Source organism: Eleutherodactylus coqui, chromosome 3 (assembly GCF_035609145.1).
Source record: "Eleutherodactylus coqui strain aEleCoq1 chromosome 3, aEleCoq1.hap1, whole genome shotgun sequence".
In the NCBI taxonomy this organism is placed as follows: domain Eukaryota; kingdom Metazoa; phylum Chordata; class Amphibia; order Anura; family Eleutherodactylidae; genus Eleutherodactylus; species Eleutherodactylus coqui.
Window position 1 is genome coordinate 302114616 of NC_089839.1, and position 26666 is coordinate 302141281.

A 26666-nucleotide genomic window follows, 5' to 3' on the forward strand; every position below is an offset into this window, starting at 1 on the left:
ACATGCGAGTGCAATGCGAGGATTCTCAATGAAATCAGTGGGGAAACACTTGCAATCGTCTATCTTGCGTGAAACACGTGCCTGAGGATCGCAACCTCACAGAGCAGATGAGAGGCGTCTTTGAATCAAAACCACCTTGCATCGGTGTGAAAAACGCACGTTGGCACGCGCAATATCGGGCCGAGGTGGACGAGCTGCGGATCTCCTCTGTCCCCTCTCCATTCGCAGTAAACAGGGAGTTGTCCACGGATCAATGACTACCTGTTTGCGGGGGCCATCAGTTGCTAAAAGCCAAACAACTCCAACAACTGAATGGCTGTGATTGGTTTTTATCGAGCGCCGGCTGTGATTGGCTGGTGCTCGATCCAATTACAGAGCTTACTTACACAGCGCTGATGGCGGGGGAATTCAAAGCCGAGCAGGGAGATGACAGCGGGGAGAATTCTCTAGCAGCTTGTCGCACCGCTGGGGAGACACTGACGTCGGCTGGGAGGTGAGGATTGCAGGTTTTTTTTACATAGTATATACTTGAGTCAATAGGTTTTACCAGTTTTTTGCGGTAAAACTTATTGACTTGGCTAATATCGGGTCGGCTAATACTTGAGTATATGCGGTATATAAAGGTGAAAGCCCTCACTGACTGACTCGCCACTCATTCTCCCACTTCCCGATGTCGTACAAACAGGAAATTTGGCACGAGCATAGATTATGTCCAAAATAGGAAAAGTAAAGGGGCCCCAACTCGATTATTCAATGCTAATTGCAAACGTTAGTGCACCCCTATGTAATGTAACTTCTCGGTGTCGTACAAGCGTGAAATTTGGAATGAGCATTCTTCAGGTCCTAAGTAAGGAGAGTGGGAGGGGTGGCACATTCTGTAGAGGGACATCGGTACATGCAGTCTGAGGAGAATCCAACGCTCCTCTATGTGTTTACATATTTTATTCCTCGGTTCCTCTGAAGTAACCATGACTTCACAGAATTTTCCATGCGAACAACACATAAACGCCTGGACCAAATTAACTCGGGCGAAGACAGGTATATCAGCTAGTAACAGAATAAAGGGGTTTTATAGGACTTAAAAAAATGAAAAGGGCTTAAAATGAATAAAAATCGAATATTCCCCTATCCCGTGGCTCCCCGTCCAGCGCTGCAGCCTCTGTCCTCCGCACGCAGCCCGGAAGAAGCGCCGTAAATTATGCACATGACCCCTCAGTCACTCATAGACTTCAGCAGGCTACGGTCTCTGAAGCTGGTGAGTGGCTGAGGGGTCATGTGCACAATGAACGGCACATGACCACCCGCTGCTTCTTCCGGGTTCCGGCATCAAAATCGCCCGGGATAGGTGGGTATTGATTTTTTAAAATTAATTTAAAGCCCGTATAACTTTTTTCTTAAGTCCTAGAAAACCTTTTTAGGCAAAGCGGAATAAATTCGGTGTCGCCATATTTGTACTGACTCGCAGATAACACGTCAACAGAGCTTCACCATGAACACGTAACACAAAACCCAAAAAACAAGCAGCATTTATTTCCTATTTCACCCCAGTTTACAATTTGTAAAAGTTTTTCAATATATTATAAAGAACCTTAGATAGAACCGAAAAAAATGTAACTCGTTCTGCAAAAAACAAGCCGTCAGACGGCCGCGTACACTGGAAAGTAAGACCGCCACAGTCCGGGAAAGGGGGGAGAAGAAATGGGAAAGAAAAGCTGAGAAATGGGTTAGGGCCTCATGTCCACGGGGAAAATCAGGCCCGCTACGGATTCTACATGTAGAATCCGTAGCCGGTCCCTCCTGCCCCGCGGACATGAGCGCTGAAAATAAGAATAATCTTACCCGCAGCGGACCGGGCAGGTCTTCTCTTCTTCACGGACGGATCTTCTTTCTTCGGCCGCGGATGTGCTCAGCACGCCGGCAGCGTGCCGCGCGCATGCGCCGGGCACATCCCCCGGGCCGAAGAAAGAAGATCCGGCCGTGAAGAAGAGAAGAACTGCCCGGTCCGCTGCGGGTAAGTAAGGGCTCATGTCCACGGGCAAAATAAGAATTAAAATCCGCAGCGGATTTTAACTCTTCTCCTGCCTGCAGATCCGCACCCCATAGGGATGCATTGACCACCCGCGGGTAGATAAATACCCGCGGATCGTCAATAAAAGTGATTTTAAAAAAAATGGAGCATGAAAAAATCTGGACCATGCACCATTTTCATGCGGGTCTCCCGCGGGGATGGCTCCCGCGGGCTTCTATTGAAGCCTATGGAAGCCGTCCGGATCCGCGGGAGAACTAAAATAGGAATTTAAAAGCATTTACTCACCCACAGCGGGCCGGGCAGGTCTTCTCTTCCTCACGGCCGCATCTCCCTTGCTTCGGCTCGGCGGATGTGCCTGGCGCATGCGCGCGGCACGTCGACGACGTGCCGCCGGCGTGACGAATTCATCCGCCGGCCGAAGAAAGAAGATCCGGCCGCAACGCAGAGAAGAAACGGAGCGGATGGGAGGTGAGTTTATTCTCATTTATTGTTATTTTCAGCGCTCATGTCCGCGGGGCAGGACATGATTTTCCCCGTGGACATGAGCCCTTATTCTTATTTTAGGTCTCCTGCGGATCCGGACGGCTTCCATAGGCTTCAATAGAAGCGGGGAGACCCGCACGAAAATGGAGCATGTCCATTTTTTTTCAAATCACTTTTATTGACCATCCGCAGGTATTTATCTACCCGCGGGTGGTCAATGCATCCCTATGGGGTGCGGATCCGCATGCGGGTGATCCGCTGCGGATTTTAAATCCTATTTTGCCTGTGGACATGAGGCCTAAGGGAGAATTACGAAAGTGCCTAAAAAGAGACGGTAATGTTGTTACTCACAGCAGCCAATCACAGCGCAGCTTTTATTTCTTATAGTGCTGTGATAAAATGGAAGCTGTGCTCTGATTGGTTGCTATGGGCCCTGCGGCTGTTTACATGCACTTTAACTGCAATTTGTTTATCTAATCCTTTATATCTATCTCATTATCTATCTATTTATCATCTATCTCTCTCTATCTACCTATATCGTATCTAGACTGTTTGCCGCTGGTAAGCGCATGCGCATTACAGCCCATGAAGTCGCTCACTGCGCGCCGGCATACATAACTCTACACCAAGCACCCTCGGTACGGATTGGTGCACAGCAGTCACGTGTTACAATATATCACTCGGACCCTGGTCACGTGCCTTTTACGTAATCTGTCGCCGGATTGTGTAGCTGCTGTCATGTCGGCTCTCAGGGTGACCGGGGTAAGTCCTCCGGGGTCGGTGAGTGGTGGGGGCGCTGTCCAGGGACTTCGACCTCTACTGACTGCTGCGCGTGGAACTAGAAGTCCCAGCCAGCATGTAGTGCCTGCAGCAGGCGAGGTGGCTTGTTTGTTGTGGGACTACAAGCCCCAGCATGCACGGCCAGGCTTACAACCAGTGCTAGGAGCAGTAATACCTGTAAAGCTGCATTATTGTATAGCGAGCTGCTGGTACTTCGTGGTTGAGGATCTCCGCTTGCTGTCAGTGAATGGGGTGCTGCTGGTTAGAGGGGGAGGTGACCATAATAAGCTGATTATGTGTCGGTGGCAATGAAGTATAAGTGAGTGTCCTGCGGGGGGGGGGCGGGCATCCTGCAGGAGATCTGCGGCCAGCAGGGCTCGCCGGCGTGTGGATGGTGATGCGAGGGTTTTGCACGTACGGCCCTGCGGATCCGCGGCCGCTCTCACACTTGCGTTCAGATAAATGGCGCTCAAAACCGCAGCATTTTCAGCGATTTCGGTGGCGTTTTTAAAGTGTGGTTCACGGTTGGCAGCGCTTTTTAATGCACCCATCATAGTGATTGGCGAGGGGGGCGATAAACACGAAAACGCAGAAAAATAGAACAGACGGCGGTCGAAAATCGCTGTTAGAGACACGAGCGCAGGTCGGGGAGGCCCCGGTGAAATCAGTGGGGATGTTGTACCGCGATTAGCGGAGCGCCCGGTGTGAGCGGCCTGAGGTGCCCGCACACTGCAAGTAGTTGTGCCCAGGTTTCTTCTGCACCGCTCTCATCGGAGACCCCAGACCCCCACCCGTGCGCCGTCTGATGGGCGGGGCGTCACACGCTGCCATATCTATTTTCTTGGCTCGGTAAGGCGCCCGCGCCGATCACATCAGCGTCCGAGGTATGAAAGCCGCACAGAAAGATATTCGTCCGCTTTACCCTTAGAAATGCAGATTTTGGTGCAGATTGCCACATTGGCAGATTCGTCTTTTAGCTGTGACCGCTCCCCGCGTGAAGGAGCCGCCGGGCGTGTTTGGGTTTCCGTACAGACGCTCCGCATGAAGCATCCGCGGCATTTGTTATAGCTGCGAAACGGATGAGAGTGAAAGACCGCGAACTGCAAAAATAATGAGCGGCGCAGAATTAACCCCTCGTTATGTCACTTTTAGCGCCATTTATGCTGCGGAATTTATCAAAATCCATATTAAAAAACACATAAAATCAAGCTGTGCTCCAGCTGGAGATTGCGCAGTAAATACGCCCCACATGTGATTGCTGACCCCTCCCCCGCTGCGCTCTGCGCGGTACAAAGGTCATGTGACGGTCTGCTCCGTGCGTCCGCCGGTGGAGCGCGTTACCACTGATGTAGCTGCCTGCACTGCGGCTGACAAAACCCTCCTGTATATGCTGTGTAGCGGTGGGGCCGAGGGGCGCACGGTGGTCTGTGGGACGTGAACTTCTGGACCCGCTTTGATGCTGTGATGACAAGTCGGGGTTCCCTTTACGCCGCGGACTCTGGCGTCTTCTGTCACTTCTATGCGGAGATTTTGCAGGTGGCATCCATATTCATGAGCCCACGTCCTGACACGTTATCAGCTATGCCAACATACCACTCCTCGGGACTCCAGGTCACATCGTGGCGGTTGCATCTTATCCCCCGGGTCTCCCAGGTCACATCGTGGCGGTTGCATCTTATCCCCCGGGTCTCCCAGGTCACATCGTGGCGGTCACGTCTTATCCCCCGGGACTCCAGGTCACATCGTGGCGGTTGCATCTTATCCCCCGGGACTCCAGGTCACATCATGGTGGTTGCATCTTATCCCCCGGGTCTCCCAGGTCACATCGTGGCGGTCACGTCTTATCCCCCGGGACTCCAGGTCACATCGTGGCGGTCGCGTCTTATTCCCCGGGACTCCAGGTCACATTGTGGCGGTCGCGTCTTATCCCCCGCGACTCTAGGGCACATCGTGGCGGTTGCGTCTTATCCCCCGGGACTTCAGGTCACATCGTGGCGGTCGCGTCTTATCCCCCGGGACTACCAGGTCACATCATGGCGGTCGCGTCTTATCCCCCGGGACTCCCAGGTCACATCGTGGCGGTCGCGTCTTATCCCCCGGGACTCCAGGTCACATCGTGGCGGTTGCGTCTTATCCCTCAGGACTCCGGGTCACATCGTGGCGGTCGCGTGTTATTCCCCCAGGACTCCAGGGCACATCGTGGCGGTCGCGTCTTAGTCAGCGTGTTCTAGTTTGTTGTAACAGATTCGTCTTTTACATGTGAGTGTCGCGTCCCACCATATATGATGATGACCTACAAATCAAGCGAGCTGGCCCCCTATAACCTGCCGCCTGATCTCCATGGGGTCGTTGTGATTACAGCTCTGGAGGGCTTGCAGCTCCGCAGGCCGCTTCCGGTAACACGGCATCGTTGAGGGGATGTTCTAACTTGACCGACAATTCGCTGCAGATTTTAGTTTGGATCCGCTGCACATCGCAGCCTAGCGGGTCTTCCAGTCATCGGACATCCCCTTTAATTGGTTGTCCCTTTTATCTCATTGGGGGAGGGCCCTTTTAGACGAGCCGGTTATCGTTTGACTGAGTGAGTGACGCCACCGCTATCCCATTCGCCCTCGGACAGCCTGTTTATACATCGCTGGCTCGGTCAGATGAGGAGCGTTCAGTCTTTCCCGTTCGCCGTATAAGCGAATACCAGGAATAAATGAGCGCCGTTTACCCCGAAGCCAAGCGAGCGGCCGGCGATTGTTTGTATTTCTGCATAAAATGAGCGACAAAACGAAAAGTGAACCCATCCCGTTCCTCCTCCTCGGCTCGCGTTCACACAATGATCGTTCACTTTTGCGCGTTTGAAAGATAACCTTCCGTCTATAAGCGTGTTTTCGAACGCCATTTTCAACGTGTTTGACAGCGGTTTTTAATGCACCCATCGTTGCAGAGCGAAATCAATGGAGGCGTTCTTACCACGTCTAGGCCGGCGATATAAGCGTTGTGTGTGAGGGCGGCCGCAGGGTGGTCTTTCATGTCGTGGGGTCCTCGCTGTTCCTCACCAACAATGTCTAACCTTTCTGCTGTTTGCTCTTCCAGCTGCTGCAGCACATCGCCAGGACCGGCTGGAGAGCGCAGTCCACCGCCCCGCAGGCCGCCGGCGTCTTGTCCTCCTCCCTCCCCGGCTTCAGCTTTGGTAAGTGTCTGAATGTTCCGTCGCACAACTATCTGCCCGTGTTCAGACGCCGCCGATCACCTGGCAAGCCAACACTCTTTTGTTGGGTGATCGCATCTTTTACGTGACTTTCATCGCATGTTTGCAGGATTGGTAATAAGTCTGATCGGTGGAGGTCTCAGCGGAGAGACCCCCACCGATCCTGAGAACGGGGTCCCTTTTCCTCTCTGTGGGCTCGCCACACCCACCCACAGTAACGTGGAGGTTGAATATAGCAGCGGTCACGTATGCCGCGCCGTTCACCTTCAGCGGGTCTGCTGGAGATGGTTGACCGCTTGTAGTCGGCTATTTCCAGCAGCTCCACTGAAATGAATGGAGCGACGCCTCGTATGTGTGACCGCTCCTCCATTCAATCTCCATGTCGCGGAAGGTGCGTACAGCGAGCCTGCAGTGATGAGCAGAGGGGGACACGCGACCCCTATTCTCAGAATCAGTGAGACCACCACCAGTGAGACTTGAATCACCTATCCTGTGGATGGTTGATAAGTCAGTTTTGGGATAACCCTTTAATAATATTGAGGCATTTCCAGGACTTAGTAAAGTGCAGCGGACTCTTCTGCATTTTATTGGTGGCACGAGAAGGACCGCTTGCTTCCTTCCAGATGAGAGCTAATTTGCATACCCTTCTCCCAGAAAGCTTTGCTTGGCTTATAAGACTTTCTATGCTACTTCGTCTCCATAAGGAGAAACAGGATCTCCTCGCACCTTGAATTCAGACTATGATCCAGCCTCTCACCATCTTCTAGGACCCCGTATTCGGGACAGGACTTCCACTTCTATTCTCCTTATCTGGTATGATGATCATCAAGTACTAATATAGGTGTGTACGGAGCCAGGAGAGCCGCTGCTCTTAGTGTCCAGTGCGCGGCGCCGGCGGTTCTGCCATTTTTCTATTGCATACAGACACAGTGGGAGTCCCAGACAATTGGATGATTGGAATCCTACTGTGCATTTCATATAATAAAAAGTTCCCTAATTTAAAGGGGTATTCTCAGAATGACAGCTTATCACCCCCTGCCGGAGGTAGCGGTGCTCTGTACTCTGCTGTCTCCGGCAGTCCAGTAGACTTTGCATGGAGGCGCAGCGGTGCGTACTCGGCCACCACTCTGTTCAAATGGGAGATACGGGACCTCCGTTTTTGTGATTGGTGGTCAGACGCCCGCTGATCACCCGTCCCATGAGTGGGGGATAAGTTGTCATTCTAGGACTGACCCTTTAAAGCCCTACAGACACATCTGGTTTTGTCTTGCAAGTGATGCTTCGGCTTCCATCCTCTGTTTGTACAGAACTCAGCGAACAGCAGAAAGAGTTTCAGGCCACGGCTCGCAAATTTGCGAGAGAAGAGATCGTTCCTGTCGCCGGCCAGTATGACAAAACTGGAGAGGTGAGCGGATGGCGACCATCGCCCTATATAAACCGGATTGTAGCTGTATACTTGGTAACAAAGCTCTTCTCTTCTCAGTATCCCGTCCCCCTCATTAAAAGAGCCTGGGAGCTGGGGCTGATGAACGGACACATCCCAGAACACTGCGGTAAGACTGTTGGCTATATGGGGGTGATTACAGGGGGTCCCCCATCAGAAACCGCCACCTCTCCCAACCTTCCTGTTTTTGTAAATGCTTGCATTAGCTATAAAATAGGACTTCTGGGACATCTTTTCTTGGAATGTTGCCTTATGCCGTTCCTCTGTTACTCCTCTTGTAAATATGTGAATTGATAACTGAATGTTACTAATTACCCTTATCAATAGGATGTGTCCCTAGACAATCTGACCAATCAGTGATGGCGGTGCCAAGCTGTGAAGGGACACATCCTATCGGCAAGGGGAATGGTAACACAAGTGGGTTTATTGATATGTAACCCCCCCCCCCCCAGCAGTTTAGGGCTTCATGGGCCATTCACACAATGAAAGGGTTCACCCTGGATATCTCATCCTTTTGTCTTAGGACTTTCATTGGCGCCAAGACACCATACTGATTATATAAATATGCAGATACAAAGTCCTTCTCTGATCACCCATTCCCTTTAAAATGACACAGAAGCAACAATGGAAGCAGAGCTGCTTCCCCCAAAACAGGATTAAAAAATAATCAAAAAGTCGTGTATATACCTCAAAATGGTCCCAGTAAAAATGTCAAACGCCATCATGTGGATAAGACACTCCTGTACAAACGCAGGGCTGGTGGCATCCACAATCAGGCTCAACAAAAACTAGGAATCGTGCTCCCCTGTGGGTAAGCTTCAAACCGTTGTCTCAGTCCAAAGGGTATAATCCAGTGTTTACAATGTCCTAATGAGACGTACTTCAGAGCTGTAGCTCCTTCCTCAAGTCAGACACATCATGCTACAGCTCCGAAACCTATCTTGTCCCCAGATATATCTATACATAGTTATTAGAGCGCCCCCTTGTTACAGTCCTGGGTATAATAGATGATGAGAGACATCTCTGTACTGACCCCTGATATATCTATACATAGTTATTAGAGCGCCCCCTTGTTACAGTCCTGGGTATAAATAGATGATGGGAGAGATCTCTGTATTGTCCCCTGATATATCTATACATAGTTATTAGAGCGCCCCCTTGTTACAGTCGGGGGAATAGTAGATGATGGGAGAGATCTCTGTACCCCTGATATATGTATACATAGTTATCAGAGTGCCACCTTGTTACAGTCCTGGGTATAAATAGATGATGGGAGAGATCTCTGTTGTGTCCCCTGATATATTTATACATAGTTATTAGAGCGCCCCCTTGTTACAGTCCTGGGTATAATATATGATGGGAGAGATCTCTGTACTGACCCCTGATATATCTACACATAATTATTAGAGCGCCCCCTTGTTACAGTCCTGGGTATAATATATGATGGGAGAGATCTCTGTACTGACCCTTAATATATGTATACATAGTTATTAGGTCACCCCTAAGACGTCTTTTTTTTCTTAAGTGAAAAACTCTCTGGGTATTGTAGTCCACCCATTCTGTTTATTACTTTAGTTGCCGCCTTTGTACCCGCTCAAGCTTTGATATGTCCTTCTTGAGTACCAGTGCCCAAAACTGTCCACAATATTCCATGTGTGGTCTGACCAGTGATTTGTAAAGAGGAGGAACAATGCTCTCATCATGCGCCCCTACACTTCTGTTGATGAACCCCATAATGCTATTTGCCTTGGCAGCAGCTGCCTGACACTGGTTGCTCCAGTTAGTCCTCTTTCACGCGGACGACAGTGATATCGCCGTGAGAAAATCGCAGTGATATCACATTGGTGTTCTGTGTGATATCGCTGTCCTCTGCATACAGCTGCTTTGTTCTCTGAGCCATCAGCTGGTATTCCGCTGAGCTGATGGCTCCAAAAACAGCAGGAGCACTGACAGCTGCTTTGTTCTTGGAGCTGTCAGCAGTATGCCGCTGAGAGCTCCGAACGGGATACCAGCTGAAAGAATACTATCAGCGGTATCCCGCTGAGAAGAGCAATCGCTGACTTTCAGCTTGCTAAATGTTAGCGATGAACGAAAAGTGCGCGATGGCCGCGGTTAGACACAACGATTATCGCTCAGAAGACGGCTTTTGAGTGAAGTTTAAGCGATAATCGTTATTCCGACATTGTAAATACTGGATTATATCCTTTGGACTGTCTGATTGTTCTCAGTGAGAGAAGCCAAGTGATCTTGTAGATCTGATACCTCTTACTGGCTGACAGTACATGATGTTACAGCAGCTTCCAACCTCTCTGGGTTCTTCCTCGGGCGTAATGCAACAAATCGGAAGATGTATTCATATTAACACAAACACACATGATCACATGGAGGCCGCAGACAGGATGCACCTAATATGCACTTAGATAAATACCAGAGACAGGGTAAGAGGACACAGACATCTGATTAATAGCACTTGGATAAATACCCGGGAGAAACTGAGTCAACAGTTTGCAGTTTACCCACTGGGGAGCGCAATTCCATGCCAGGATATCCACACGTGGATTGTTAGCCCTATTGAAAGGGACTAAGCCATGTATGGATCCGCATGACGTTAGGCCTAATGGGTATTATTGTATCTTGATGCCACCAGGAAGTCCTGAAGATTGACGGGGTGACGCCCCCTGAATGTGATTGGCTGCATAGGTGCCTGGGATGCAGGTTCTGGCAGCACACTAAGGAAGGCTTTTTTTGTAGCACACCTGCATACAGTGGTCACCAGCTCCAGACACACCACTCCAGGTCTTCTCCGTCGGCCTGAAAGAAGTGTAAGCAGGCAACCCCCATGTTATTTTGAAGTTGCCGGCGGCAGATGCTGAAGCAAGGCGGTCCCCCCTCCGGGCAATGTCCTCTTCTCCTTGCGCTGGGAGACTAGAGCGCCGGGGCCACACACAGTGACAGCTGGCTGCCTGCAGAGTGCAGCAGCAGATCAGCCATCGCACTGCACAGCCGCGGGAAAAGAGGAGCAGGAGCCTCTGTGGCGGCACATGTGCGCAGGTGACTGGCTGCGGGAAGCTGGTAGCCGCCGGCCGCAACGCTACAGACAGCCATCGGGAATGAGTGAGGCGTCATCCTCCAGCCTGCAGGGACGCATTGCTGAGAAGCGGCGGCGGAGCCTCCGGTGAGTGTGACAGCTTCTGCATCTGTATTGCTTTTTGCTGTGCAATCTGCTTTAGGGTGAGGGTCAGTTTTCTTCTTGCACTTTGATGATACACTGTAAAGCTCTTAATGTAAGCTAAATGGTAAATAAAGCCTCACCCTAAACCAGCTGGGTCGGCTAAAAACAATGCAGAGGCTGCTAGGACCTTGACGCCTTCAGGAGCTAGCGTTGCAAGAGGGGGAATTCCTCCTGTCAAACCCCTAGCTTCTGGTGGCATCAAGATACAATAATACCGACCTAATGTACACAATGAGTTTGGTCACACAACCAAAGACTGCTGTGTCGCCCCGTGACCTCACACTCTGATTGAAGTCAGTGGGGCTCGGTGTAATGTGCAGATTGCAAGAAATCCCCGAACCATAAAACGGGCACCCTGTTATCAGATAAAGCTTAAATTTTAATATGTTCAATCCCTCCTTTTTGTTATGCATGATTAGTAGTTTTACTGTTTTGCAGTGTAGGGTAGGGTGCTTGGAGAGGCAGGTTGCCCTTGTCGGGGTGGCTGCCCCACTTAGGTAGCAGTATAATTAGGAACATTTATAAGGTTTCCTCTTTCTATTTTAACTATAATAAAAAAAACAACAACTTGACTTCTAAGATCTGATAAAATGTAATCTTTTTTTTGTCTTTTTTGGGGTTTACTCTATAGGCTCATTCATGTGCAGTTGGTTCCCCCTAGTGGTGGCTGCCTTTTTTTTTTTTTTTTTAACTACGTAGAAGTGATTTTAGAATTTCAGATCTATTTGGATTAACAAAATGATGCTCATGAGTGGACATGTGTTTAGGTTTCACTTCAGCGGGACCCCCGTAGTAAAAGCCTGAGATCAGCCAGCTGTGCAGAAGGAGGTCACCCCCTATTAGATGATCGCTATCCAACCTGATGCCCCTTAAGTGGATGTAGTAGTTCCTGGCTGTAGGGAGAGGACTCGTTGTTGGCGGGCCTTCTTAGTGTCATTTCAGGTGATACAAGGTGATTGACTGCCTCTGGCTCACCATCAGAGCCACAGGCGCTGCACCTTTCTCTATCATTTTTTGGTTTTATCATCTATATTATCTCTATCGACTTCATTGCTTGATGTAGGTAGTTAGGCGAATACCTAGAGGACTAGCAGTCAGACTATCGGTCTAGACTAGTCCTGGTCTCACTATTGCCGGCATTGCATATGATCCAAATACTCCCTTATGGGATTATTGAATGCTGTACATCCTTAGCAGATAGATCATTTCTCGATCTGTCTGGGGAATTAACAATAGCCAGCGGTTATGTATCTAGACCAAACTAAATTCTTTGGTACTATATACAAGCGGTATATTGAAGCTAGCAATCACTTCTATGTACTAGACAGGTAGCCGAAATATACTATTAAGTAAACTACCTACGGCTCTCTAAATCAGACCACCAGAACCTATCTGGAGCAGTATTACGAACGAACATATTGCTCTTAGAATAGGTGACTTTCCGGACAATCACAGCTGTCGTATATTGTCAAGATAGCAGATAGACAGTTGATTGACTCATTAGAGCCATTTCAACGGTCGCTTTTACTGGAACGAAGTTGGTCTAAATAAAAGTAAATAAAGCGCATAATAGTGGAAACCTTACGCCTTACACGACATATCTACTTACCTTCAAGAGGCGATAGAAAGTCCTTTACCATCATCAAGTGGTTTTCACTCACTACTCAGTCTAGACAAGACCGTGTATATTGACACAAATAGTCAGTACTATATACTCTTTTGCTCCTGATGAACCACTTATCAGTGGGGAAACGTGTCGAGCGAACCTTTGTATTCATGTGTATCTCGGACTATTTAAACTAAAGTCTGGAGATATTAAAGGGGTTGTCCCGCGGCAGCAAGTGGGGGTATACACTTCTGTATGGCCATATGAATGCACTTTGTAATGTACATCGTGCATTAATTATGAGCCATACAGAAGTTATTCACTTACCTGCTCCGTTGCTGGCGTCCTCGTCTCCACGGTTGCCGTCTAATTTTCGCCGTCTAATGGCCAAATTAGACGCGCTTGTGCAGTCCGGGTCTTCTCCTGTTCTCAATGGGGCTCCGTGTAGCTCCGCCCCGTCACGTGCCGATTCCAGCCAATCAGGAGGCTGGAATCGGCAATGGACCGCACAGAAGCCCTGCGGTCCACCGAGGGAGAAGATGCCGGCGGCCATCTTCACCGGGTAAGTAAGAAGTCACCGGAGCGCGGGGATTCAGGTAACCACTCTCCGGTGTTCTTTTTTAACCCCTGCATCGGGGGTTGTCTCGCGCCGGACAGGGGGGGGGGGGGGTTGAAAAAAAAAAAAAACCGTTTCGGCGCGGGACAACCCCTTTAATGACTAATATTTCTATTACCATTGGGACCTGACCAACCTTCAATCTTTGAAAGGGTCCCTCTGAACATTAGTCAACTATATTTCAACTGACTTATCAGTGACCATATGCACTATCTGTAATTGCCACACGGCCATCCAGCTTTCTTTCTCTGCCTGGACGCCGAGCAATCTCATGACCAAAATTAGAGACTTTCTGTATGGAAAGGATATTGCAATATCCTTTGGTCTTTATGTTTTGTATGTAGAAAGTAGCCCATATATGTTTTTTAAAGGATCTAATTAAAGAATTATTATTTTAGTCTATATCTGTGAAGGGCAAAACTAGTAAAACTATAGACTTTCCCGTTTCTGTGAATAAATTTCAGGTGACACGAGGATGCAGTTCTCCTTGTATGTAATCCCCTTTGTACTGACTTATTACCCGCAGGCGGCATGAACCTCGGCATCTTTGACACGTGTCTGATAACAGAGGAGATTGCCTATGGATGCACTGGGATTCAGACCGCCATAGAGGCCAACTCCCTGGGGGTAAGTGGACAGACCATAAAGGGTAAGGCCGCTCTCCCGCTGCGTTGGGGTCAGTTCAGGGTTTCTGTCTCTCTGCTCCATTTTTGTAGGAGAGAAATGGAAATAAAACTAAAAAAAAACACTGATCTTTCGTTTTTTCCCAATTAATTTTAATGGGGTGAAAAAAAAAAAGGAAAGGAAATAGAAAAATAGAACGGCTTCTGTTTTTTTTTTTGGACAGAAAAATAGTGCAGTCTGGAGTGTTATTTTTTTATTAAAAAGTGAAAATATAACGGAATAGAAGCAAAAAAGGATGTTTCTTTTCTCCAAAAATGGAGCAGAGAGACGTAAACCATGAACTGACCCCCAATGCAGAATAGTGAGTGCAGCTCTGGAGTATAATACTGGATGTAATTCTGCATCAGTACAGGATAAGTAATGTATGTACACGGTGACTCCACCAGCAGAATAGTGAGTGCAGCTCTGGGGTATAATACAGGATGTAACTCAGGATCAGTACAGGATAAGTAATGTATGTACACAGTGACTCCACCAGCAGAATAGTGAGCGCAGCTCTGGAGTACAATACAGGATGTAACTCAGGATCAGTACAGGATAAGTAATGTATGTACACAGTGACTCCACCAGCAGAATAGTGAGTGCAGCTCTGGAGTATAATACAGATGTAACTCAGGATCAGTATAGGATAAGTAATGTATGTACACAGTGACTCCACCAGCAGAATAGTGAGTGCAGCTCTGGTGTATAATACTGGATGTAACTCAGAATCAGTACAGGATAAGTAATGTATATACACAGTGACTCCACCAGCAGAATAGTGAGTGCAGCTCTGGAGTATAATACAGGATGTAACTCAGGATCAGTACAGGATAAGTAATGTATGTACACAGTGACTCCACCAGCAGAATAGTGAGTGCAGCTCTGGAGTATAATACAGGATGTAACTCAGGATCAGTACAGGATAAGTAATGTATGTACACAGTGACTCCAGCAGCAGAATAGTGAGTGCAGCTCTGGAGTATAATACAGGATGTAACTCAGGAGCAGTATAGCATAAGTCATGTATGAACACAGTGACTGCAGGGATATTGACCTACAAGGTCCTGGGTTGTTCTCATCAGGTTCTCAAGGTTAAGGTGTTTCTTTTTAAAAACGGCCTTTTTCCCCACAGCAAATGCCGGTGATCATTGCAGGTAATGAGGCCCAGCAGAAGAAATACCTGGGAAGAATGACCGAGGAGCCGCTGATGTGTGTAAGGGATAGCTTGTATATTCTGTTTGTGCCTCATTGACTGCATGTTTTCTACGCCTCGTCTCTAATCGGTGTTTATTACTGATGTCGCTGTCTATGAACCGTCCTCTAGGCTTATTGTGTAACTGAACCCGGGGCTGGCTCGGATGTGGCCGGTCTGAAGACGAGAGCAGAGAAGAAGGGCAATGAGTACATCATCAATGGACAGAAAATGTGGATCACCAATGGAGGCAAAGCCAACTGGTGAGATCTGCCAAGTCTCTGTCTGCTGCTAATGATTGCTGATGCAGAACTTCACTGCTGATATCCAGGGATACATTGAGAAGAAGAAGATCCGCGGCAACAACACGATGCAAAAGATAATAATATGCCTTTATTAAACATGTTTTGGATGGGGAATAACGGTATCTTATTATCTTTTGCGTTGTGTTGCTGCCGCGGATCATCTTCTTGTTTATATATCCTATGGACGCCGGGTCCGGGCCCCTTTTACCATAGGCTCTGCACTGCCAGATCCGGCCCTGTTTGGGAATGTGAGCGCCGCTGGTATAAATGCCTTTTGTGATGGAGATACATTGAGCATTCCTGGGATGGGAGCGCACTCTCTGAATCTCCAAAAACCCCATTTGGAGAAAACCATTGGCCGTAATCGGGCAAACCAAATCCACTTTTGTCTCGATCTGAATTCCTTTCCAGCATTTTTGGTTAACATTTTTTATTAATTTTAGAATAGTCAGAAGATGTGGCTCAGGACTTCAGCATTCCATCCACAGATAGTCAGAGGGTTACAAAATGAAGCACATTGGCCAAATATTATTTCTGTTAAAGCATGAAATCAAACACCGGTTCTGTTCCTATGTTACCCCTATTATGATAATAAAATAAAAGTGCTAAACTGAGTAGACCAGAGGCAGAAATACCGGTTGGAGGGAGACATGGAGGTGGGGGAAACGCATGAGGAGAAAATCGGGAGGGGAAGAGGGAATTAGGCTGCACTCATTGTTTATCATATTGGTACGCCAATGTTGGAAACGCACGGTAGACTCTATTTACCTGCCAGTGCCCAGTGATTCCCTATGAGCGCGGACCGCACACACGGGAGACCCACACGGAATTTGAAAAACAATTTATTCCGTGGACATGAGGCCTTAGTGTATAGGTAATTATAGAAATGACCAAATGCTCTTCCGATCTCCACTGGATTTTGGCTTAGGTTACCGTTCTGGAGACGTAACCTGGGAGGTGCTGTGTGATTGTTCTCAGTAAGACAAGCCAAGTCATCTTGTAGATACGATATCTTTTAATGGATAACAAAAACACATGATGTTACTGCGAGCTTTCAGACCTCCGGATCCTCCTTCTTCCAAAATGAAGCAGATCTGGATGGGGCATGTATAAATACAAATGTACACATGTGAAAAGGCGCAGACATAGCAACTACGTGCACTTAAAAACAATCCGAGACAAGGTGAGCAGAGAAGTAAATACTTAATTAGTCCACTGGTAAGGAATGGGACAGTTTTATGATCTCTACATCGGTGCTAGGAGTTCACAGGCCTGTGTTATCTCTCCTTCAGACCTGCAAATAAGGAAGATGAAATGAATACCTCAGCAGCGCCACCTATTGGACGGCAGCAATAAGTTCCTGTATTTTTGTTAGCCATTAAAAGCTATCATATCTACAAGATTACTTGGTTTCTCTCAGTGAGAACAATCAGATTTTGCTCTACTGGCTAACACGGTACCAAACCTTTTTTTTTGGGGGGGGGGGTGCTTAGTTGAAGGGCCCGGGGACTAGGTGCCGGACAAACAGTCTACCATGTCGGTCTTCCAGTGAGAAAAGTTTATATCTGGACCATCTTAATTGCTTTTCTGCTAGGGTAGTTGGGCATAGATTAAGTTCAGTGCGTACTTTAGTAATCTCAGAATGGAGGTTCAGGGAGGGGTTAGTTATGTGGCGTTCTGGCAAAGCGGACTACTGGGCCTTCTGTTGCGCCTTCATTTTGGAAGTTAGTTGAATGAATCTCCCTCTGACCACCGCCTTATGGGCTTCCCAATTGGTAGTATATCAGGTGTCTCCGGGGAGGTTATGCATGAAGAAGGCCTCAATAGTATCTAGAATCTCCTTGTTCACTGAAGTGTTATTGAGGAGGGACTCTTCAACCGCCAATATCCATTGGTTTTGTAGCTGGTCAGGTCTTTGAATGAAATTAAATATGGGGAATGATCTGACCAGGGGCGCCGCAGAATATCTGCTTAGACAATTTGGGGGATAAATCGAGTTTGTGTAAATCCTGGTGTATAAATTATGATCTACGGAGTAATATGTATAGTCTATCTGAGGGGTGATGGTTCCGCCAATTGTCTACTAAGTCAGAGGAGTGCAGGAGCTTAGCGGATCAGGGGGCAGGAGCTGAAGGGGAAGGAGTTTAGATTTGTCGAGGGAAACGTCCAGAGCTAAGTTAGTATCTCCACCCGCAACTACCAGGCCTTCGAAGCGGGGGAGCCAGGTGGATAGGAGGTTATGCATACGTGGAAGTTGTTTAGTGTTGGGGGCGTAATAATTCACAAGTGTAACCTGTGAGCCGTTAAGTACGTCTGAGACTATTAGAAACCTTCCCTCGGGGTCTCGGTGTATCTTCTGTACAGCGAATGATGTCTGTCTGCATATCCAGATCCCCACACCTCTCTTTGTCCGGTGCGGATGCCAAGTAGTGTGTTGGGTATCTGCGATGGAAGAATGCCGGAGTGGAGGCGCGGGCAAAATGCGTCTCCTGGAGGTAAACGTCGTCTGCCCGAATCCTGTGGTAGTATTCAAAGGCTTTGTATCTTTAAATAGGATAATTAAACCCCTGGACATTGTGTGGGACACAGAAAAGGGGTTAATTGGGCATAATTAGACAAAATATAAAAGTTCATTTTAAGGTGCATGGTAGTGAGGTGGAGGTCGTAGAGACCAAAAAGGACTCCGTCTAGGCTACCCTGCCATGAAACAAAAGGCCCTGTTCGGGAGGGAAGGGCGGTATGGACGAGAGGAAAGAAAACAGACCTGAGATGGAGGAAAACTGGGAATACAAGAATACTAACGAATAACCTATATGAGGGGGTAAATTCCCCAAAGTAGTGACAAGAGATAGAGGAACGGTAGATGTAAATATCAACCGCCAATCTATCGTGGCAGGGAGCGGCACGTATCACAAGCAGATGCAATAATATCAGCCTCCAATTAAAATGCAAGTAATTCATCTGTAAACATTAAACCCGGGTTATGACCAGGAGGACGCCTGCGAGGCATGCAGAGCCATTGACTAGTCATTTAACGACAGGGTTGTCACATGACCTCCAATTCAAGAAGGAGTGAGTCAGCTCTACATTTGTAAGGCGGTGTAGACTGGACCTCTCACTGAAGTTCAGGTTGTGGGTCCTGTTTTCCGCTTGGTTGCTGAGAGTTGTCTTGGGTCTTCTGTAGAGATGGCTTACAGGGAGGCTCATTTGTAAGGAGGCCCAGTTGGAGGAGAAGAGATTCGCCTTCGGCAAAGGAGTGAAATCTATAATGCTTGTTGTATGAAAAGGAAAGACGAAAAGGAAAGGACCACCGATAACGTGTGACCCTGTCTGCCAGACAAGGCAGGAGAGGCTTCAGCACCCGGCGCCCCTGTATCGTCCCTGGAGAGAGGTCGGTGAAAATCTGAACCTCGTGACGCTCTAGAAGCTTGGATCACCTTCTCTTTGATAGAGAAATAATGAGGTTTAGCAATAATATCTCGAGGGGCCCTTCTTTACATTGTGCTGCCAGGGCCCGACGGACTCTATCCGGATCCATGAGACTTCATGTCGGGGATAAGTGATAGGAGGAGGTCAGCGACTGCTTTCAGGATGTCTCTGATGGTTTTGGCTAATCCCCTGATCCTAAAATGTTCTCTTCTAGATCTATTTTCTAGATCTTCTATCTTCATGTTGGCAGCTTCTAGGCCATCTTGTAGCTCCGTCACCATCTTGGAGTTTTATTAACTCTGGACACCGTGGAGTCTACTTTGGTATCCAGTCTTCTCCCAATATCCGAGAGATCCTGCCTTGGAGTTTGTTATAGTCACCGTAGTTTTGGAAAGCTCGCTGGTTAGCATGTCTTTAAATCTGGATAGAAGTATGGCGTCTGGGGAGTGATTTGGTTGGCATGGCGGAGCTGATACTGGTGTCGCGGACGGGGTATCAGAGCCTTCTTACGTTACAGGTTGTGAGGTCAGTGCCTTCCTGGCCGTAAAGATCCTGGGACCAAGAATCTGAATGGGGACCATGTGGGGGTAGAGACTATGATCAGAGGTCCTTTAGCTCGAGGCTGAGGAGGACCTCCGCATCGAGGCTGTTTGTAGTTTCGTTGGTGGTCGCTGTCTGCCATGCCTATTAGAACGGGTAGTAGCCATTTCTACAAAGTCTTTGAATGATCGTACTTTAGTATTAAGTGGTGTTTTAGTCTTCCTGCGACCCCCTCTGGCCATCCACACAAGGTACATTGGTATGCCGTAAGAAGGGTTAGCTTACATAGAACTTTTGACGATGATGCTAATTGTAGCCGGATGTGACTGCGGAGCTTCGCAACTCTGCGTCTACATAGCTGCAGTACGTAGCTGCGTGGATGCGCCCATGCTGAGCGGTGTGGCGTTAGGGTGATGCCGCTGATTGCTGTTGGTGCTGCTGGTGCTAGTGCTGAATAGGGGTGATGTAGGGATCTCCAGTCCCCCTGAGTGAGTTGTGGTGTGGGCCCTTCCAGTGGCTTTCAGGCCACTATTTTCGGGACTGTGGATCCTAAGGGTGGTCTGCTCAATTTCAGGTCAGAAGGGTCTCTGTCTGGACTTCTGAAGAAGGAATGGAGACTCCCGGGGCTCCGGTTTTCAGTCACGATCGGCCGCGCGGGTCCTCTCGCGGCTTCACCTGGTGGACTAGTCTGCAATCGGGCCGTGCGACTCCCTTAAACTGTACCTTTTCACGCCCTTTTCCAGCAATTTTTACAAAATAACGTAGGTGATTGTGCTATTGTGTCCATCCAAAATGGTGAAAAGGCATGGAAACCAGACCAAAACGCGCTCCGTTTGACTCATTACTACCAATGGTTTTGTCCAAATGGTGTTTTTTGCAGTGAGACAAAACCCTGGTACTGAAAGGCTGGATGCACATTGAAACATAACTTTACCTTGTGGCATACAGTAATTCTATAGCTTCTCTGCAAATGACCAGTGGCTACCCTGAATGGTGCCAACGGCCTGTTCTATCTGCTATTCCTCCTCTGACTTGCAGAGCCTTAAATGGGTTGTTTCACTTCTAGCTGTTTTGCTGCAGGAAGCAGACTGCTCCATGCACTACACAGTGGCATCGATTGGTACTGCAGGCGGAGTCCCATTCACTTCAGTAGGACTGCTGTTCCAACCCAGGCCACTGTACACCCATTTAAGGCTCTGCAAGTCAGTCAGAGGAGGAATAGCCACTGAGTTATGGGCTATAGGTAGGGTGCAGCTGGGGCAAATTTATATTCGGCATAAGAGTTCTTTTGGGATTTCTAGTCCTCTGTGGTCCTTGGACTCTGCAATGGCTGGGATTGTTTCTTTCTTTAAGAGGCAAACCCAATGCAATCCAGTATTTGCAGGTTGATTCAGAAAGAATGGTCCAAAGTAAGGCCTCCTGCACACGGCGGGATTCCCCGCAGAATTTCTGCCCGTACACGCCTGCATAGAATTGCATTACAATATGCAATCCTATGCAGACGGACGCGATTTGTCTGCGCGAAATCATGCGCAGAAAACAAATCACGACATGCTCTATTTCTGTGCGGGGCTCGCAGCCGGCACATGAAAGATCCGGGGCCGCGGGAGCAGGTGAGTGACACTCTGCTCTCTGCAGGGGCTCGGGTTGGGTCCCGCTGCTAGAATTGTCGCAGCCGGATCCGACCCGGCCGTCTGCAGGCGGCCTCAAGCTGTATTTTTTCATACAAGACTTGACGTCCATCAGCCAGAAGGACATGTAAGGATAGAACATATTCGCCTTTGGTGACGCCAGACGACCTATAACAACGCATCGCCTCTGCAGTGGAATCGATAATGGGATGTGCTGCGATGTGCCAGGCGGGACTATCGACTTGACATCTTCCGTGTCGCCAATGGCGCCCACTTCAAACAGTAAAAACTTGAGTTCTAGCTTTTCATGTCATTCTGGCTCTTTTATGTCAACTCATGAAGAAATCTGCTTTACATTTACACCGTTCTGTTTGTATCTTCCTGTATATGGTCGCTCATTTATAGAACTAGAAGCCACCTAATGCTTCGCTTCCCATCCAGTCCTGGTGATATCAGCTGATCAGAAGAGGTTGGGAAAGCCGGAGCTACGGTAAATAGTCTCTGGGTCAGCGCCATTCTATATCTCCATTGTGTAGTCGCTGCTTGCTGATGCTTATAACTGTGATCCTCGTATATTCTGAGAACTCTATAGGTGACCTGTTTTCTAACGTTCTATAGGTACTTTCTTCTGGCCCGCACCAACCCTGACCCCAAGGCCCCAACGAGCAAAGCTTTCACTGGCTTTATTGTAGAAGCAGACAGTCCGGGGGTGCAAATTGGGAGAAAGGTGAGACTTTATTTTTCTCTTCTTGCATCCTTTAGTATGTGCGGGACGGAGTGGATAGTTGTGCGCTATAAATATATATATATATTTTTTTACCTTCCTAAGGTCTCTTTCACACGGCTGAGAAAATCGCATGCGGTTTGTGCGTTGCGAGACACACGAATATGAATCCCATTTTTTTGAATGGAGTCCTATACATGGGGTGTGTGTGGGGGAAAAAATGGTGGCATACTCTATCTTTGCGCATTCCTCCCTTGTTTTCAATGGGACCGTTCAAACACATTGCATGCCATGTGATGTGAGGTTTCCCATTGAAAACAATGGGAAACCCTTGCCGTTCCTTGAGGATCGCAGCTCGACTTATGTGAGGGGAAAACATTTTTGACAGGAAAACGCCTTGCATCTCCGTGTGAAACGCACGCTGGCGAGTATATCGGGCCGACTCTCCCAGCCCAATATCGCGCTCGCCCGTGTAGGTAGCAGAAGGATAAAGTCACACATCGTAATGCTGCAGGTTTAGTGCTTTTAGGTGCAGGCCGTGCGATCTCATCCACGCCCTGCGGAATAACCTGCAGCATCATGTGACTATTGGGGTTTCAGTCTGCGGTATATTAATTAATGCTCTTCAAAATAGAGGGGGTGAAATCCGCACCAAAATCCACAGAACTAATACCATCTCGCTGCCGTAACCTCCCGGCTGCAATGACTCTAATGCATCTGTCTGTCCCCAGGAGCTGAACATGGGGCAGCGCTGCTCGGACACCAGGGGGATCGTATTTGAAGATGTCCGGGTTCCTGTTGAAAATGTCCTAATCGGGGAAGGAGCTGGTTTTAAAATTGCCATGGGGGCGTTTGATAAGACCCGGCCCCCGGTAACAGGATCATTCATATGAAGTATCTTGGTGTTCTGTAAGTTGCGCACTTTACCTGAACTGTCGTCTTATTACAGGTGGCAGCTGGAGCCGTTGGATTGGCTCAGAGGGCGCTGGAAGAAGCCACAAAGTACTCTCTGGAGAGGAAGACCTTTGGCCGAGTCCTCGCTGATGTTAGTGAGCCGCCGGCTTCCCCTTTTAGCCACTAGAGGCCTGTTTCTAGGTTAAGAAAGTTGTGTCCCTATGCAGAAAGTTTATCTAAGTGATATAGCGGCCATTCTTAAGGGTCGGCAGGCCAATAGTTGTCAGAGAAGGGGTCTGATTTCACCAAGCACTGCAGTTAACCCATTATGTGCTGCAAGAGATGTCTTCTATGTGACCAACCTGAGAAAATGAAGAAGGTGAAGCAAATTAAAGGTAGTGGGGCCATTGTACAAATATTCCCTTTTGATCCAGGGCTTCAATGGGTTGTCCAAGATTAGAAAAACATGGCTGCTTGCCTCCAAAAATAACGCCACACCTATTCACAGGTTGTCGGTGATATTGCAGCGTAGCTCCATTGGAGTGAATGCGGCGGAGATGGACGGGTGGCTCTGCTTTGGTTTTGTTCATCCATCTATTGTTTACATTTGTCCAGCATCAAGCCGTGTCCTTCTTGTTGGCCGACATGGCGATGAAAGTGGAGCTAGCCCGCCTGGCGTATCAGAGGGCAGCTTGGGAGGTGGACGCGGGCAGAAGGAATACCTACTACGCCTCCATTGCCAAGGCTTTTGCAGGAGACATCGCCAATCAGGTGGCTTCAGATGCTGTTCAGATATTTGGAGGAAACGGATTTAACAGTGAATATCCCGTGGAGAAGCTCATGAGGGATGCGAAAATCTACCAGGTAAAAGCAGCGCATCGCCAGGCGAATGGGGTGACCAAAATCTGAGTGAAATGGGGGGGAAAAAAAAACAAAATGCAATTCTGCCATCTTGGGGGAGTTTTATAGACGCAGTTAGACCAAATATGGCTCCGTGTCTATCACAAACAGCCGTCTTGTATGGAGCGGGATCAGCTTATGCGTGGTCCGCATCCATTTGTTTCAATGGGGCTGATGGAAATAGCTGAGTGAGCGCCACTCGACTATCTCAGCGGTCCCAATGAAAGTTAATGGTAAATCACTCTGCCTTAGCCACCAGCACTCCATTCAGTCTCCTCCTCACTGCAGGAGGAGCAGTGAAGAGGATGGAGACACGAGACACCCGTTTTTGAGATCGGCAGGGTCTCGGCAGTGAGACTGCCCAAGAAAATATTAAAGGGGTTTTCCAAGGAGAATACTATTGATGACCTATCCTCAGGATACGTAATCAGTAGTTGATTGGCTGGGATCTGTCGCTCGGGACCGATCAGCTGATTGTACGGCCACTGACAGGGCCGCAATAACACAGGGGTCAGATCGGAAGACTCTGCTCCAACCTCTGTGTAGTGGCCGGCGTTTGTAACTGTAGCTCTTATTGAAATCCACGCCAGCCGTAACTGCAGTCACAAGTGCTGAGAACTTCAGAGGTCGGAACAGAGACTTCCACTCTGACCCCTGTGTAACTGCAGCGAGGGCGCACAATTGGCTGATCGCCGGGGATCGTGAGAGGAGGACCCCAGCCAATCAACTATTGATGACCTATCCTGAGGACAAGTCGTTAATAGTATTTTCCCTTTTCAAAGAAACCGCCTTCTTTAAGAGTCTGTTTACACCAAACTATTTGTTTGAACAAACCAACGGTGTATCTGCTTGTATAAACGAGAAATTGCCAAGTCGTCCACATTTTCTGTATAAAGCCACATGTACACAGCCGGGTCGGATTCTAGATTATGGATCCCACACCAGAATCCGACCCTGTTCCCCGGCGGCGACCCCCTGCGTAGCTGTCATTTTTCCGCTCGTGGGCAGGAAAAAGCGATTTTTTTGCATATAATGCTGTAGCAGGTATTGGCTGTGGTATCCGGGGACGGACGCCGGCCCCAGATTCTGTACTGCAAATACGGCTGTGGGCATTGGGTCCAAGTGCCATAAAATGCTGCAGATTTTCTGCAGCCAACCCTGAAACTATTTTTTATCAGTAGCCCCCCCCGATGTGTTTGTATCTTTATCCTGTCTGTGTTGCAGATCTACGAGGGCACGGCTCAGATCCAGAGACTCATCATCGCTCGGGAGCACATCGGCAAGTACAAGGGATGAGGACCCGGCGCCTCGCTCGCCGCTCTGGACTGTTAATTCACCTCCGGCCTTAATGAAGGGTTTAGTTTCTGCGCTGCAGGGGGTTCGGTATCTTATATCGCTGAGCTGTGATCGGCCGCAGACCGACGACGTCCTGATTGTATCACCAGATTTTATAAGGTTTTCTATGTTTTAGCTGTTGTGTCCTATGAAGATCCTCACATCAGAGCTACGGGTGAAGAGGCGTGAGCCATCCAGACAATTGTACAAATAAACTGCTGAGAACTCTGAAATTGTCGCTTTCTGATTTGGGTAGAAAGGTTCTCATTAAAAATGCACTTGTCTAACTGCTGGGGGCGCTGCTGCTGCTTGTACTGCTGGGGGCGCTGCTGCTGCTTGTACTGCTGGGGGCGCTGCTGCTGCTTGTCGTACTGCTGGGGGCGCTGCTGCTGCTTGTCGTACTGCTGGGGGCGCTGCTGCTGCTTGTCGTACTGCTGGGGGCGCTGCTGCTGCTTGTCGTACTGCTGGGGGCGCTGCTGCTGCTTGTCGCACTGCTGGGGGCGCCGCTGCTGCTGCTTGTCGCACTGCTGGGGGCGCCGCTGCTGCTGCTTGTCGCACTGCTGGGGGCGCCGCTGCTGCTGCTTGTCGCACTGCTGGGGGCGCCGCTGCTGCTGCTTGTCGCACTGCTGGGGGCGCCGCTGCTGCTGCTTGTCGCACTGCTGGGGGCGCCGCTGCTGCTGCTTGTCGCACTGCTGGGGGCGCCGCTGCTGCTGCTTGTCGCACTGCTGGGGGCGCCGCTGCTGCTGCTTGTCGCACTGCTGGGGGCGCCGCTGCTGCTGCTTGTCGCACTGCTGGGGGCGCCGCTGCTGCTGCTTGTCGCACTGCTGGGGGCGCCGCTGCTGCTGCTTGTCGCACTGCTGGGGGCGCCGCTGCTGCTGCTTGTCGCACTGCTGGGGGCGCCGCTGCTGCTGCTTGTCGCACTGCTGGGGGCGCCGCTGCTGCTGCTTGTCGCACTGCTGGGGGCGCCGCTGCTGCTGCTTGTCGCACTGCTGGGGGCGCCGCTGCTGCTGCTTGTCGCACTGCTGGGGGCGCCGCTGCTGCTGCTTGTCGCACTGCTGGGGGCGCCGCTGCTGCTGCTTGTCGCACTGCTGGGGGCGCCGCTGCTTGTTGTACATCACATTGCTAGATTTCTCTTACACTGTAGACAGTTGTTTCTGCATTTGATCCCCCGGGGTTATTAATTCACTGTCCGGCCGGTAGAACCAGTTTGTGGAGATGTGAAATGACCTCCTCTATGCAGACATCATACATACTGCTGCACTTATTACCTGCGATGGATGATTATTATCGCTGCTTTACATTTCTCATCGAGTAGTAATTAGACACATCTGATTGATATCCCCTAAATTGAACTAACAGCAGCAACCAATTGGGATAAGTTGCCGTCACTAGTTGGAGGGGTAGGTAGTCTATCAAGCCACCCCACGGGGATAGCTTGATAGGCAGTCTCCTAAGAACGTCCTGGGACCTTTCAGAAGGCCCCCGGCTGCCATGACACCTGCATGGCTCCCTCGATCTCACCGGGCGGAAGGGGGGGGGGGGCGCGTACAGGTCCCCCGAATATTGTTCGGGGATTTAAATGCCGCTGTCAGAATTAATAGCTGCGATCGGCCGCGCGGCTGATTGCAGCTATTGCCCACGGGTGTCAGCGCCGCGTAAGC

General features: G+C 49.2%; 2 protein-coding genes across 2 annotated transcripts; one reads left to right on the forward strand and one right to left on the reverse strand.

Moving 5' to 3' along the window:
- Positions 1 to 3168: 3168 nt before the first annotated feature.
- Positions 3169 to 25238, forward strand: ACADM (acyl-CoA dehydrogenase medium chain). Its single transcript, XM_066597801.1, has 12 exons — positions 3169 to 3274; positions 6377 to 6473; positions 7799 to 7896; positions 7975 to 8044; positions 13916 to 14016; positions 15188 to 15268; positions 15380 to 15510; positions 21771 to 21879; positions 22608 to 22748; positions 22826 to 22921; positions 23386 to 23634; positions 24895 to 25238. The coding sequence occupies exons 1-12, from the start codon at positions 3251 to 3253 to the stop codon at positions 24964 to 24966; spliced, it is 1269 nt and encodes a 422-aa protein (XP_066453898.1). The 5' UTR covers positions 3169 to 3250; the 3' UTR covers positions 24967 to 25238.
- Positions 25164 to 26120, reverse strand: LOC136620320 (putative uncharacterized protein DDB_G0271606). Its single transcript, XM_066595017.1, has one exon. It carries the CDS (start codon positions 26118 to 26120, stop codon positions 25164 to 25166), a length of 957 nt encoding a protein of 318 aa, XP_066451114.1.
- Positions 26121 to 26666: the final 546 nt, after the last annotated feature.

What these genes read in the sequence shown, in the direction of transcription:
- ACADM (XM_066597801.1), top strand. Translation starts at nt 3,251, where the DNA reads ATGTCGGCTCTCAGGGTGACCGGG. An exon ending in AATGGAGGCAAAGCCAACTG is followed by an intron (nt 15,511 to 21,770) that starts GTGAGATCTGCC and finishes AACGTTCTATAG; the next exon opens with GTACTTTCTTCTGGCCCGCA. An exon ending in GGGATGCGAAAATCTACCAG is followed by an intron (nt 23,635 to 24,894) that starts GTAAAAGCAGCG and finishes TCTGTGTTGCAG; the next exon opens with ATCTACGAGGGCACGGCTCA.
- LOC136620320 (XM_066595017.1), bottom strand. Translation starts at nt 26,120, where the DNA reads ATGTACAACAAGCAGCGGCGCCCCCAGCAGTGCGACAAGCAGCAGCAG.